The sequence below is a fragment of the Cajanus cajan genome, chromosome 4, assembly GCF_000230855.2.
Source record: "Cajanus cajan strain Asha chromosome 4, NIPB_CcT2T_4, whole genome shotgun sequence".
NCBI classification, from domain to species: Eukaryota; Viridiplantae; Streptophyta; class Magnoliopsida; order Fabales; family Fabaceae; genus Cajanus; species Cajanus cajan.
The window spans coordinates 3,108,940-3,122,146 of record NC_138520.1 but is presented as its reverse complement, the minus strand read 5'-3'; the positions used below and the strand labels follow the sequence as shown (position 1 = coordinate 3,122,146).

The window sequence follows — 13,207 nt, the reverse complement described above, 5'->3', positions numbered from 1 at the left end:
TGATATTTATACTAACAAAGTGGGATATTATTGGTAAATAATCTTATCCTTTAAAATATATTATTAGGAGTTTAATTTATTTTTTTTATACACGAGAATAAAAAGAAAAGATAAAAGGAATCCTAAACTAAACTCTGGGATAAGAAACACCCACATCTGGTCAATAGAAGTTGGTTTTTATTTTTATTTTCTAAGATAAAGATAGGGCTGACTCCCTGCATATTTTTTTTTACTACGGTTGTAAATATATGAGCACTGGTTATGATTATACTAAATATTTAACATCATTTAGAATCATGATAATTTTACTACTGAATTCCACTTTCCCCCAGTCGCTTACGTGTGGATCATCTTACTATCATTTACACTTTTGCTTGTTTTAATGAGAAATAGCTGCACATCCAAGTTTATATACATCTTACTAACAATGGGCAAAACAACTTCATATTTGTAAATTAGGGGTTCAAGATTCCAATAAAAAACTTTTAAATTCAGAAATCTTACATTTACCTGTGCACTTAGCCTCTTGTCATGTTAAGAGATGCCTAGATAACATGTTAAGAGGAAGTAGCATTCTGGAAACTTCAATTTTTCTTTTTAATGTGACATAAAATTTGTTCAGATTCCCCTCGACATATCGTCTTGGTCACATGCAGTAAAAAATCCAAAATTTCTGAGAAATTGGGTCTTGAAGATGGATCTTGGTGCCAACACCAATGAAGCAATTCCACTAACTTTGGATGAGTATGCCTTGGAATTCTAGGCCTTAAACCCTGCAAATCATTTCCACAAAACTTATTCAATTTCATAATATTTTGTGTTGGTAGCTTAAGCTATTATAGAGCTATCAAGATAGTAATATTTCTTGCACATTATCCAATGATTCTCATTAATCATAACCAACATACATAATCCAAAACACCAGTTAGTTCACTAGCATTGCATGTGCAATTTTGTTAGTTAAAGAATACCTTCTGCATCACTCCAATTGCTGCTTGCATTGGGGACAAATGTTCATAAGGAAGCTGTCGTTCAGTTTAAAAAACATAGGTGAAGGGTGTGAGTTATAAGCAACCATCGGAATACTGAACGAAAATAACACTAAAAATGTCTAAAGCACCTACTAACTCTTTTATTCTACATTTAAGTTAAATATGTTGTTACTCGCTTTTATCCTTTCCTATGCCAAAGTTTGTACATTATCCATTCACCCTATCTGACTTAATGTGGTCAACATTGGCCACAAACTTTTACTTAATACTTTTTCGGTTATAGGAAATAATCCAGCTAGTATCATTGAATCTATATACTTGGGTTAAAAGGGTGCAGTACATGTTAAGGGCCACTATTAAAAAGGACAAAAAACAGTCGTGCATGAAAAAAGTCACTATTAAAAAAAGGTGAATTCATTTTACAAAGTAGAGAAATTAAATCATTTTTGAATTGGACATGAGAAAGAATGTTTAATTCTTAATTCTATGAGTACCAAGAAAGATAAAGTCTTAAAGAGGGGAAAGGCACGGTGTATTACCTTTCCTGTGAGTAGCTCCCAAAGAACAATGCCAAAGCTAAAAACATCGACTTTGTGATCATATGGTTTATGTTCAATAACCTTCCACATGTCAAGGGGATGATAAGTTAATTTATAATCAATACAGCAAGCAAAAGAAGAAGTAAAAAACAAGAAATATCTATTTTTTAGTTGTCTTACATAACTAATTAAAGCATTTGTAGGAGAGGAAAAAAAAACAAACTAGAGTTGGTTTTGGTTTCAGCCAACAGAAGAGAAGGTAAATTGAGAGCAATAGCCTACCACTTTCTTTTGGAGATTGTTACAACATTTTTCATTTGGATGAGAGTTTTACAAAATGGGGAACACAATATTAATATTATCCATCTGCAAAGCGCATAAGCAACCAAAAAAAGTACTGAAAATCATGTTGCTTTAAGTATTGTTCACCAGAAGAACCGTCATTCTCATTCCAACCTGTTTAGGTTCATCTTATTACATCACAAACTGTTGCTTATTGTGTCCTTAAATAGCCTCATCCATGCCTGTAAGTTATACAATTCATAAATTAAAGTAATCAACCCCATGGAAGTTTTCATAAGTATATACAGACCTCTGGAGCCATCCATCGATAAGTTCCAGTTTCTGCAGTCATGATACCAGACTGATTGTGAACTCTAGCTACACCAAAATCGGCAACCTTAACTACCTGTTGGAAAAGCAGGCACAAAAGCAAAAATTCACCAACTCATAACATGACAACAAATGCAGCTAGACAAAAATGTTCAAGAAAACTAGAAAAAACTTAATCATAAGCATTATAATAGTTGGTAGATTATCCATTACAATAAAATATATTTGATTTAACACCTTATAGCATCCAACGGTAGACTTGTACTAGGCTTTCACCTTAAGGCTTTTGCTTTACTTCTTCATGTTAATATTCCTCAAATTATCAACCCAAACTTTACAAACTCTAATCTTAAATAATTTGAAACGTATTTTAACATGTTACAGTGATAAATTGAGACGATGCTCAATTCATAACTACACTATATATATTGGTTTCAAAAGTTAAGCAATTTTGATTTCTTTGACTTCATCTACCAAGGTTGGTTCAATTAATTTTTTAGAATTTAATTGATTTGCATCATAAATCACTTTATTTTCAATATATAGTCAAATGGAAGACATCCAATTATTTACCCAACTAGAAATGAAGAGTTGTTACAGTATTACAATATATACATTGATAGCATTAACAATAGTTCTGGCCAATAAAATCAAGAGTGTTACATTGTAAACTTACCCAATTCTCATCTATCAAAAGATTAGCTGCTTTGAGGTCCCGATGTATGATATCATTTTGATGTAAATATTTCATTCCTTCAGAAACATCAATGGCTACTTTGAGTAAAGATGGAAGATCAAGGACAGTCTTTTGTTTATGCAAAAAGTCGAACATACTTCCACCAGACATGTATTCTGTGAACAAATTATGTATTGAAATTGACAATATTTTTCTCAATAACTTGACCTTGTAAAATGAATAAGCAAAAAGTAACAAGGATAAATTTTACCTGTTACAAGGTATAGGTTTGGGGGTTTTGTACAAGCCCCAACAAATTTGACAACATTCTTGTGATGAATTTTACTGCAAGAATTAAATTTAAAAAGGTCATGGATTGACTACTCACTATAACTTAAGGAGACAATGACCTATATTGCATAGAATATCAACAAGGAAAACAACTAACCAAGTCTTTTCTCATTAGGTGGGATTGACTTCTCGTTGATCCATGTTATAGAGATTTAACAAAGTTTTAAATTAATAATCAACTACCTAACACAACCCTCACCTGATTACCTTTTATTTTTCCTTAAGGCTGACTATGTAAAGAAACACAACAAAGCACAACATTGACATTTTTGAATTGCATAAAAACAAAATATTATTAATTTATCATTTTCTTTTTGCCTCTCGTTCTCTATCATCTTCAGCATAGAAGCAATTGGACAATAGATTTGATATGAATCATAATCACTTGAACATGCAATTTAGGAATGGTGGCTGACTAGGCCGAATACCCGAGTTCGTGGCCGACTAGGCCGAATACCCGAGTTCGTGGCCGACTAGGCCGAATACCCGAGTCCGTGGACGACCAGGTCGAATACTCGAGCCCACCGACCACTCACAATCTGAACGGAATGTGCCGGTGTGCTCGGCCAAGTCACGGATTTACGCCAGGATAATTATGGAGAGGTTAATTTATGTAATGCACCGGATTAGCCCCCTAATTTCCCGGGGCCCAGTCCTTAATCGGGCCCAATAAGAATCACTATAAATAGGACCCCAGCGAGGTACGTAACTAACTTTCAACTACCGCATTTATTACGCCGAGCACTTACTTGAGCGTTGGAGTGTCTTTGCAGGCACACCCCCCTCACATCGGACTACCCGGATAGGAACGAGAAGACCGAGACCCAGGATCAGACCCGCTACAACAAGGATAAGTGAAGTGTGTATCCTAACACAGGAACAGTATAGGTTTGGGGGTTTTGTACAAGCCCCAACAAATTTGACAACATTCTTGTGATGAATTTTACTGCAAGAATTAAATTTAAAAAGGTCATGGATTGACTACTCACTATAACTTAAGGAGACAATGACCTATATTGCATAGAATATCAACAAGGAAAACAACTAACCAAGTCTTTTCTCATTAGGTGGGATTGACTTCTCGTTGATCCATGTTATAGAGATTTAACAAAGTTTTACATTAATAATCAACTACCTAACACAACCCTCACCTGATTACCTTTTATTTTTCCTTAAGGCTGACTATGTAAAGAAACACAACAAAGCACAACATTGACATTTTTGAATTGCATAAAAACAAAATATTATTAATTTATCATTTTCTTTTTGCCTCTCGTTCTCTATCATCTTCAGCATAGAAGCAATTGGACAATAGATTTGATATGAATCATAATCACTTGAACATGCAATTTAGGAAAAGAACCTCCAAGACATTTCATTGTTTTATTTAATATGATTGAATGATTGGACAAGTGGGATGGTTAAAATGGAGAAAGGCATAAGGAATTACTTAGGATCGTAAAATATCTACCAAACTTAAAGGAGAGTATATATATATATATATATATAAGGAGGAGTTCTTTTACTTCAGAAATAAGTCTACTTAGACTTATTCTGTTCAATAACTCATGTTCTACATTAAATTTCAACGATCCAACCGTTTAATTTAAAGTTCTTAATGCATAGATTAAATCTATAAATTTTTAAAAAATTTGAAAATCATTTAATACTTCGTTTCATTAATTCAAATTGACGGATAATCAATTATATATATATATATATATATATATATATATTATACTATACTATACTTTATGGTAGTCAATTTTATTAGTGTTACAACATAAGAGATGGCAGCAACAAAAATAAGAATGATAAGATAGATGAGAAGTCACATAAAAAACATGATACAAAAGGATTGTATATGAAGACTTCTTGGTGTGGTACTGATAGAGAGAAAATATGACAATAAAATATGTTAATGGTTCAAGCACGTACAAAAAAAGCCACAAGAAACACAATGAAAAGACATCAAAATAATAATGCAAGTGCGAAAATGTGTCACATAACGAATATAATAGAGTAATTTGAAATCACTATGATTCTTATATCTAAAGAATGAAGGCTTTGATGTTATTAACCATTATTTGTAACAAGCTAATTATAAAGATAATTAATTGAGTCTACAATAAATCATGTGGAGAGATGCAAAGAATGTAAAAGGGATTTGTTCCTCTCACATAATAAGAGTTATGTCTTGGACTTCTCAATAAAGTGAGACATGAAATATGCACGATCACGTGAGAATTGGCCAATATGATGTTTGAACATCTACTTACATATTGAGGAACATATGATTAAACTTAACGAAAATAATATTCTTATGTTTCATGTTCAATCAAAGACACATGGACGAAGGGACAAATATATTACTCCACAATTATTATGGTTGTGAAAAGTTGAAATTACATCATCAATTTTTTTCATTAATTAAGTAACAATGATGTATTACTAAATGTCAACATTTAAATATTATATTGACGATTAAGTGAGAGTTTATAAGTCGCACACATTGAATAAAAACTTAATAAGTTATATTTATCAAATTATTAGTTTATCTATAAATATACTAATAATATTATTGATATTAATTTATCAGTAATATTATTATAATAATAATAATATATAAATTTTATTTATTTAGTAATAATAAATAAATATCATTTGATACATTAATTAAAAATATAATATACATTAATTTGAATAGACAAATAATTGTATAATTTTAAAATATTGTATATATATGTATATATATATATTAAAATTATTAAATTTTTAATGAGAGAGACTAAATTGCACAATTATGATATTTGAGGGACTAAAATTGTTCAATTAAAAATTGAAGGACTAAAATCGCACAATTACAATCCTTTAAGGACTAAAATTACTCAATTAAAATCTTAGAGATCAAAATTGTACAATTACAATATTTGAGGGATAAAAATGCAATTAAGCCTAACTTTTATTAAATTATAATCTCTATTGCATGATTGTTTACTGAGTAGGAAGTAGCTATTGTCGAAAAGGAAAAAAAATAGCAAAATATGTTTTTATATATCCTCTAAGATTTTACAAATTTAGTTTTAGTTCTTAAAAGACCTTGTTCAATTTTACTCCTTCTAATTTAAAAATGCACTACTTTTAATCCTTAAAATAGTTTAAATAACGTTTTATAATAATTTTTAGTGCATTAAATAATTTCAAGGGCTAAAAATAGTGTATTTTAAATTAGAGAAACTAAAATAGTTTAAAAACATTTCAAAGGACTAAAATTGATTTTCAAAAATTTTAGAGGAACCAAAAATATTTTTTTAGAAAAAGGTTTCTGAGTAGGAAGAACATTTTAGGGGCTCTTTTCCTTGATTCGTATTATTAAACATCAATAAATTACATGAGTTTGTTTTTACAAAATTCAGTTTGAATAAAGAATATATATATATATATATAAATTTAAAAGGAAATGATATATTTAAGAATTATTTAAATTCTAAATTAGAAAATAACACAACCAAATAATGGATATTATTTGAAAATTAAACTATTCTCAAGTAAATATTATTTTATATATTATAAAATTTAAAATTTTTATTCTTTAATATAAAATAATATTTACAAGATCTTAGATTCAAATCTTATCGTATCATTGTAAAATTCTCTCTTCCAACCACACTTTTTCATTATAAGATTCAAAATTTTATTTAATATATTAAACATTAAATTAATTATACTTAAAAATTATCTTTAACAAGCTTTATAGAAAAATCCAATCGTACAACTAACAAGTTTCTAAAATCAAAATAAAAGTGGCTAAATAATTTGATAAATAGGCTCAAACTCACTTACTAATTACAGTGAGGCTAATTAAATTAAGCACAACCTTAATCCTCCCTGATGTGAATGGCTAGCTATAAACCTGGTCACACGACTGAGATGAATCATTCCTCTTCAATCATCATCGTGTGTGCCAACATTTGGGATATATCTAATTATTGTACAAAGTAGAATGTTATCAACAATTTTTTTTATCACTTATTGATTTGCTAATGAAATTAAGAATATGGTTCAAAAAAATTATGACATTTGCATAAATTTTAATTAATAAAAAATATCAAAAATAGAGATAAAAATACTCCAAATTATCTAATAAAGATTTGTGATCCACCCTAAATCCTATATATAAAGTCCGAAGTATTAATTAAAAAGTCCACACTGAGACATGTTTAAATTGGTCTGTTAGTCCCGATAGGCAATAATAAGCCCTTCAATATAGACAAATCAAAAGTCCAATAATATTAGTAAAACTTGCAAACTAACTTAATAAGTATTCAACATAAAAAATATATATATATATTCTTAAATAATAATAAAACTTAGGCCAATCTATATTGTCATTGATATAGTTTTCAACGGAATTTCATTGTAAATCATATATTTGAAGGTCTTTTTTTTTTCTTTAATCAAGTCCATTGACATTGTTTAATTTATGTAGTCTGCCTCATCTAGTGGGAGAAGGATTTTATCGTTGAATGATTGGACTAGTCTATATATCTCATTGACAATTTTCTTCGTGAAATAACTATAAAATGCGTAGAAAAATCCCTATGGTGGGGGTGATTCATGAAAGTTAGATAAGACAAACCTTAAGATATACACTTCCTGAGCAAATTCCCTTTGTATATTTTCATTAAAATTCTCGTGCTTAAGGACCTTGATAGCTACATCTTGATTGCAAAACGTACCTTTGTACCTATTTCAAGTTTCAACTAATCAATAACTCAATATTTACTAATCCACAAACAAATCAAGAGGAACAATAATACTCACAAATCACTGAAAGGTCCAGATGCAATTATTTTTTCATATCTCAAACACCCAGCACCAATTCTCCAAATAAAGTTCATCCTGGTTTGCTCTTGCTTTGCAGTAATAAGACTCCCATTTTCTTTCAATTGAAGTTGCTTCCAAATGTCCTCCCAGAAAAATAACTTATAAATGATTATCTATTATAAAAAGTTAACTTAATTTCATTCAAACTAAAATGATAACTACTGAACTTTTTAATATGTGATTACATGTTAAACATGACCAACTTTTGTTATTAACTTGGGAAATTGAACTATTAACATAACCATGATTGAACTAAAAAAATTGCTACCATCAACTACATATGGAATTTTGGGTCCAAATCCAGAGACAGGCGTAAGGTGGCTCGGGAACCTTTGATCTTCTTTCATTATAAGTAAAAAATAAAAATAAAAAAAGACATTTTTTTACTTAAGAAACAATATTTGTACATTCTTTTCTACAATTGATTGAAAAAATAAAGGTAAAAAATTGATATAAGAGTATTCTTATTTTGTTATTTAAAAGAGAAATGGTAGAATAAAATGAGTAAATGTAAATAACACTATTAGAGGTAATAGTAGATCTTCAAACATATCTGGTAAACATGTAACCTCAAATGGCATATAAAGGGCCTACCTGGAGCTTTTGAATTTTCTTAACTAGTTCATGTTTTAATTTCTCTGTCCCCTATAAATTTCAAACATGGACATGTGTCAAGTAAATTTGTTATGAAGAAATAAGAGGGAAAAAATAGAGTTGAATACTATATTCTCCTATCTTTTTGCTAAAAAAATGTGTCAATGGTACATCATATTTGATAGCAGGTTCAAAGTTGTCAATCATAAAAAGGGATTGTATGTGCATTTCAATTCCAAGCATTTTTTTCCGGTTCCATGCGAAATGCTAATTCCTTTCCTAACAATCTCAATTGAATGAACTATTGTACTTGAATCAAGAAAAGGAGGAAAATACCTCTACTACCCAACCACCAACAACAAAAACATCCAATGAATAGCCATCTATTGTTGAAAAAGCATGTGCTTCTTGAATGTCCAGTCCAGTCTCAGATAATAAGGAAGTCAACTGTAGTTCAACACAATAACTTAAATTATAAAAACCTTGATTTTTGCACATATTTGTTAAAGAAATAAAAATCTCATTTATTTTGTGGATGGTGTGAAGGAAATGAAAACTAAGGTTGCATATTAAATATCTACTCCCCTGTTTGTCAAAAATATATACAATATGCATACTGTAATATATATTGTTGAAATTGTTGTAACAGCTTCATATCAGAAACAAGACTGAACAATGTCTATTGTTAAATATTGAAATGAAATTCCATAAATTTAGTCCTCGCTAATTATTCAACAATATTAATAGTTTTGTGCATTGTAGAATACTCCAACTCTCCAAGGCCTCGTGTATCTTTTAGTTTAAATGAGAAGGAAATAAAGCAATTTAATAATATATCCTTAGAAGACAAATAAAATTGTTAACTCTTAAATTTTGATCAAACTAGCTAATAACCTAGACAAACCAACTTACAAGCTACTAAAGTGAGTTCCTTAACACACTCAAAGTGAGAAGAAAATTTAGTCCCCTTCAATTCCGTCCCAATCAAACCCTATTGGAATTGTTATAGCAAACACACAATACATAAGAAATATAGTACAATAATTTTTAAAAAAAAATAAAGAATAATTGGGCGTAGGTTTTCCTCGTTAGGTAAAAAAATTTGCACCACAATAGTAAGATTAACTACCTGGCAAAGAAGTTTTGGCTTGTCATTTGTTGAAATTGTGATTTCATGCATGGGCCTGCGGAAAATAATAGAATGAAAAGGGATAACAAGAAGCAAAATTTCAAGCAAAAATAAAGGCCTCCCTAGACAAGAAAAGATACATATCGAGAGAATTTTTAATGTGGAGGTAAAAAAGAATAATACTGCATTAACTATTAAAGTTTATGTTCTAAAAAAACTATTGAAGTTTATCATGAATGATTAAGATTAAATCATATAACTCATAAAATTTTTAAGTTATCATATGTATCTTTAGGTACGTGACTTAAATTTATTTCTCTTAATTTCATATAAATTTATCTCACTATAGAAATATCACCACGTTTCTCGACCAAAATTGATGACAGTTAGTATAATTTAAATAATTGTTATAAAACTCAACAACCATAAAATACATGACATTTGTGATAGAATAATAGTATATAGATTTGTTTATACTGTGGGAACATTAACTATTTACATAAGGAGGAAAAGTCCTGATACTAAAAACAAAACAAAACAAAAAAAAGATTTTTTTTTCCAGCCATAGATATTTTTTAGTACATTGAGTTTAAAATAATTTTATTTATGATATTATGACTATCGTTGACCCAACGGATTTCGCACATAAAAGAAATTAGATACAGATTTTTGATAAATAAATTATTTTTATAACATGTGAAGGTATGATGAATTATGAGAGGTTGAAACGAAGAAATTTAAATAAATAAACAGTATAAGTGGAAAAAGAAGAAGAAAAAAAGTAGCAAAACAAAAATGAAAGATTATCATTGAAGTTTTACCCGGCATAATGTGCATAAAAATTCAAGTAGTTATCTCTGTCTCGAACTTGTAATTGCCTCTTGCCAAGAGTAAGTTCCACATTAGCTGATGAACCGAAGGCCGGGAGAGGATGGAAGCTAAGAAAGCATGACCGAGGAATAGCAACTGTTAAAAAAGTTTCTAAGACCTAATTTATATATATATATGTGTGTAACCATAATAGGTGTATAAATGGAAAATGACAATTCAGATAATCATGCCTCATGTTGCCCGGAATACCGGAATCTTCAGGACAAACTTTACTTTGTGAGTGTGAAAGAAATGATTTACTAGAACGATCAGCAGCAGTAGAACCAATCTGCATAATAAGATAAATTGACAAGGTCTAGCAAAATCAAACAGCAAAGTTTCTATAGTGCCCGATAAAATGAAAATAAATTAGATACCGATGAAATCAAAACATGATAATTTTTATTACAAGTTGCTCTGATAAAAATATATTAAAAAGAGTGTTAATGGTATAATTAAAAGGGTATATGTGTATCAGCTATTACTAAATAATAAGCTCAAAATATCACAGATAAACGCTTTGTAGTAATGGAAGCGTGACGTAGGCCAACAATGGTTGCCTTGCCAATGGCCATCTTCAAGTGCGTAATTCATGTAGTATAGTGAGTGTGGAATTATGGAAATTTTGAGTGACGAAAGGAAACTTTAGAAGTCAAAACTTTATCCGCTATTATTTAATTAGTTATTATATATGACGAGTTTCTATTACAGTTTCTGTATGAATCAATAAAAAATTATTAACCCAAGTGCTCCATTATTTGTGTTTTTTTAACTAAAAATCATATTGAAGTTTTGTTTCAGACAATGGAATGGACATAGAGTTCCGGTATAACCTTATTTCTAACGATAGGTTATACCTCGTAGCTACAAAAATAAATAAAAAAAAGTTTCTAGATGAATTACCTGTACAAGACGAACTTGTACGGCAGGTCCGGTTGCTGTAGTTGGGGCTCGTGCGATGTCCAGTAATCTTTTATGCATAAGAACGTCTTGGGCCCTTTCCACGTTCATGTCCAATGCATATCTAACAAGTGCATAAAAAACAAAAAGAAAAACATGAAACTAGAAAGAACAGTGGTTTAACTAACTAAAAAGTAAAAAGCAAGAACAAGAACAAGAATCAACGATCGAAAGTACCTACCTAGTGGGAAGGCGATAGAAGTGCGCCCAAAGCTCGTCCTCGAAACCAGGAACCACAGCCTCTGCGACATTCAATTCCTTAAGCCTACATAAAACCTCGTTGTAGACTCCAACCTTGTGCTTCTGTTTCGGACATTGATTCCATCCTGAATTGAAGATTCCGCTGCTGCAAGATTCTGTATCTCCCATGTATATATTTTTTGATTCCGAGTCGACAACTGAAACCAAAATTCGATAATCAATACAATAGTAAGATGAATAAAAATGGCATTCGGCTACACTAGTCTCCAACGACGCGATCACCAAAACTAATGGGAAGTGAAGTGAGTTTAGAATAACATAAATGAATAGCGAGTGAGCGTAGTGCGCACCCCTATCGACGTGGATTATGCCACCGCTACTTATCCAAGAATTAACCATTTAGATTGATTATGTTATGACGACAAACACAATATGAATCGCTTTATTATAAGCACAATATGATATGATATGATGGCATCAGCAACCCACCAAACACTTTCGCCCCTTGTTTCTCTCGCTTCCCACATAAACTAAAACTACCATAACATCGCACTCACACACACAACTAATTCAAATTATACTATTTTACTCTTTTATTTAAACTTGGCACGGCAATCATTCTTCTCTCCTTATTGAGGAGTCGGAAGATTCTGCTAATAAATTAATTTATCCACTCATCATGGAGTCTCTGAATCTTTTTCTTCATGTCTTTCTTTTTTTCCTTTTCTATTCACGTTTTACTTTAGTTGTTAATTAATTACAAAGAGATCCATATATTAGTATTCCGCTCTTTATTGGATAAGTTTAATACAATTAAATAATTTTTATACGTTCATTTTTCCTTATTGATCATGTATTTTATTTTATTTTTTTCATTTTATGGCATATATATTATAATTTTTTTATATTACAAATCAATGATTTTCATTTTAAATTAATTGTGTAATAAAGATATTTTATTTTTATTAATTTCTTAAATCAATATTTGAATGTCATAAGTCACCATTAAACATAATAATATATCATTACTTATCATTCAAATAATTTTTATTAAATTATAGTCTCCATTGCATGATTGCTTGCTGAGTAGGAAGTAGTTTGTCGAAAAGGAAACAAAATTGCAAAATATGCTTTTATCCTCTAAGATTTTACAAGTTTAGTTTTAGTTCTTAAAAAATCTTTTCAATTTTAGTCCTTCTAATTTAAAATCATACTACTTTTAATCCTTAAAATAGTTTACATTGTGTTTTATAATCATTTTTAGCGCATTAAATAGTTTCAAGGACTAAAAGTGATGTATTTTTAAATTAGAGAAACTAAAATAGTTTTAAAACAATTCAAAGGACTAAAATTGATTTTCAAAAATTTTAGAACTAAAAACATTTTAAAAAAAGTT

General features: G+C 29.8%; 1 protein-coding gene across 9 annotated transcripts; it reads right to left on the bottom strand.

Annotated features, from left to right (window-relative positions):
- Nucleotides 1–422: 422 nt before the first annotated feature.
- Nucleotides 423–12,295, bottom strand: LOC109802761 (serine/threonine-protein kinase STY46). Of its 9 annotated transcripts, XR_014433598.1 has the most exons (17): nt 12,162–12,295; nt 11,792–12,008; nt 11,554–11,674; nt 10,842–10,939; nt 10,602–10,718; nt 9,781–9,835; nt 8,988–9,098; nt 8,652–8,702; nt 7,995–8,170; nt 7,810–7,917; nt 3,091–3,164; nt 2,820–2,995; nt 2,124–2,219; nt 1,988–2,055; nt 1,814–1,897; nt 1,532–1,612; nt 971–1,025 (listed from the first exon to the last, which is right to left on the bottom strand). XR_014433598.1 is itself a non-coding variant. In XM_029272032.2 (16 exons), the coding sequence occupies exons 1-16, from the start codon at nt 12,208–12,210 to the stop codon at nt 585–587; spliced, it is 1,773 nt and encodes a 590-aa protein (XP_029127865.1). In that variant the 5' UTR covers nt 12,211–12,293; the 3' UTR covers nt 423–584. The 9 variants fall into 9 exon arrangements, 6 of the variants coding, with proteins under 6 accessions (XP_029127865.1, XP_082930050.1, XP_029127866.1 ...); XM_029272032.2 differs by lacking the exons at nt 1,814–1,897; nt 1,988–2,055 and adding an exon at nt 423–773 and having other exon boundaries at nt 972–1,025; nt 12,162–12,293; XM_083073924.1 differs by lacking the exons at nt 1,814–1,897; nt 1,988–2,055 and adding an exon at nt 423–773 and having other exon boundaries at nt 972–1,025; nt 7,995–8,155; nt 12,162–12,293.
- Nucleotides 12,296–13,207: the final 912 nt, after the last annotated feature.

What these genes read in the sequence shown, in the direction of transcription:
- LOC109802761 (XM_029272032.2), bottom strand. Translation starts at nt 12,210, where the DNA reads ATGGTTAATTCTTGGATAAGTAGCGGTGGCATAATCCACGTCGATAGG. An exon ending in TACAAGTTCGTCTTGTACAG is followed by an intron (nt 10,940 to 11,553) that starts GTAATTCATCTA and finishes CTTATTATGCAG; the next exon opens with ATTGGTTCTACTGCTGCTGA. An exon ending in AGAAAATTCAAAAGCTCCAG is followed by an intron (nt 8,171 to 8,651) that starts GTAGGCCCTTTA and finishes TTTTTATAATAG; the next exon opens with ATAATCATTTATAAGTTATT.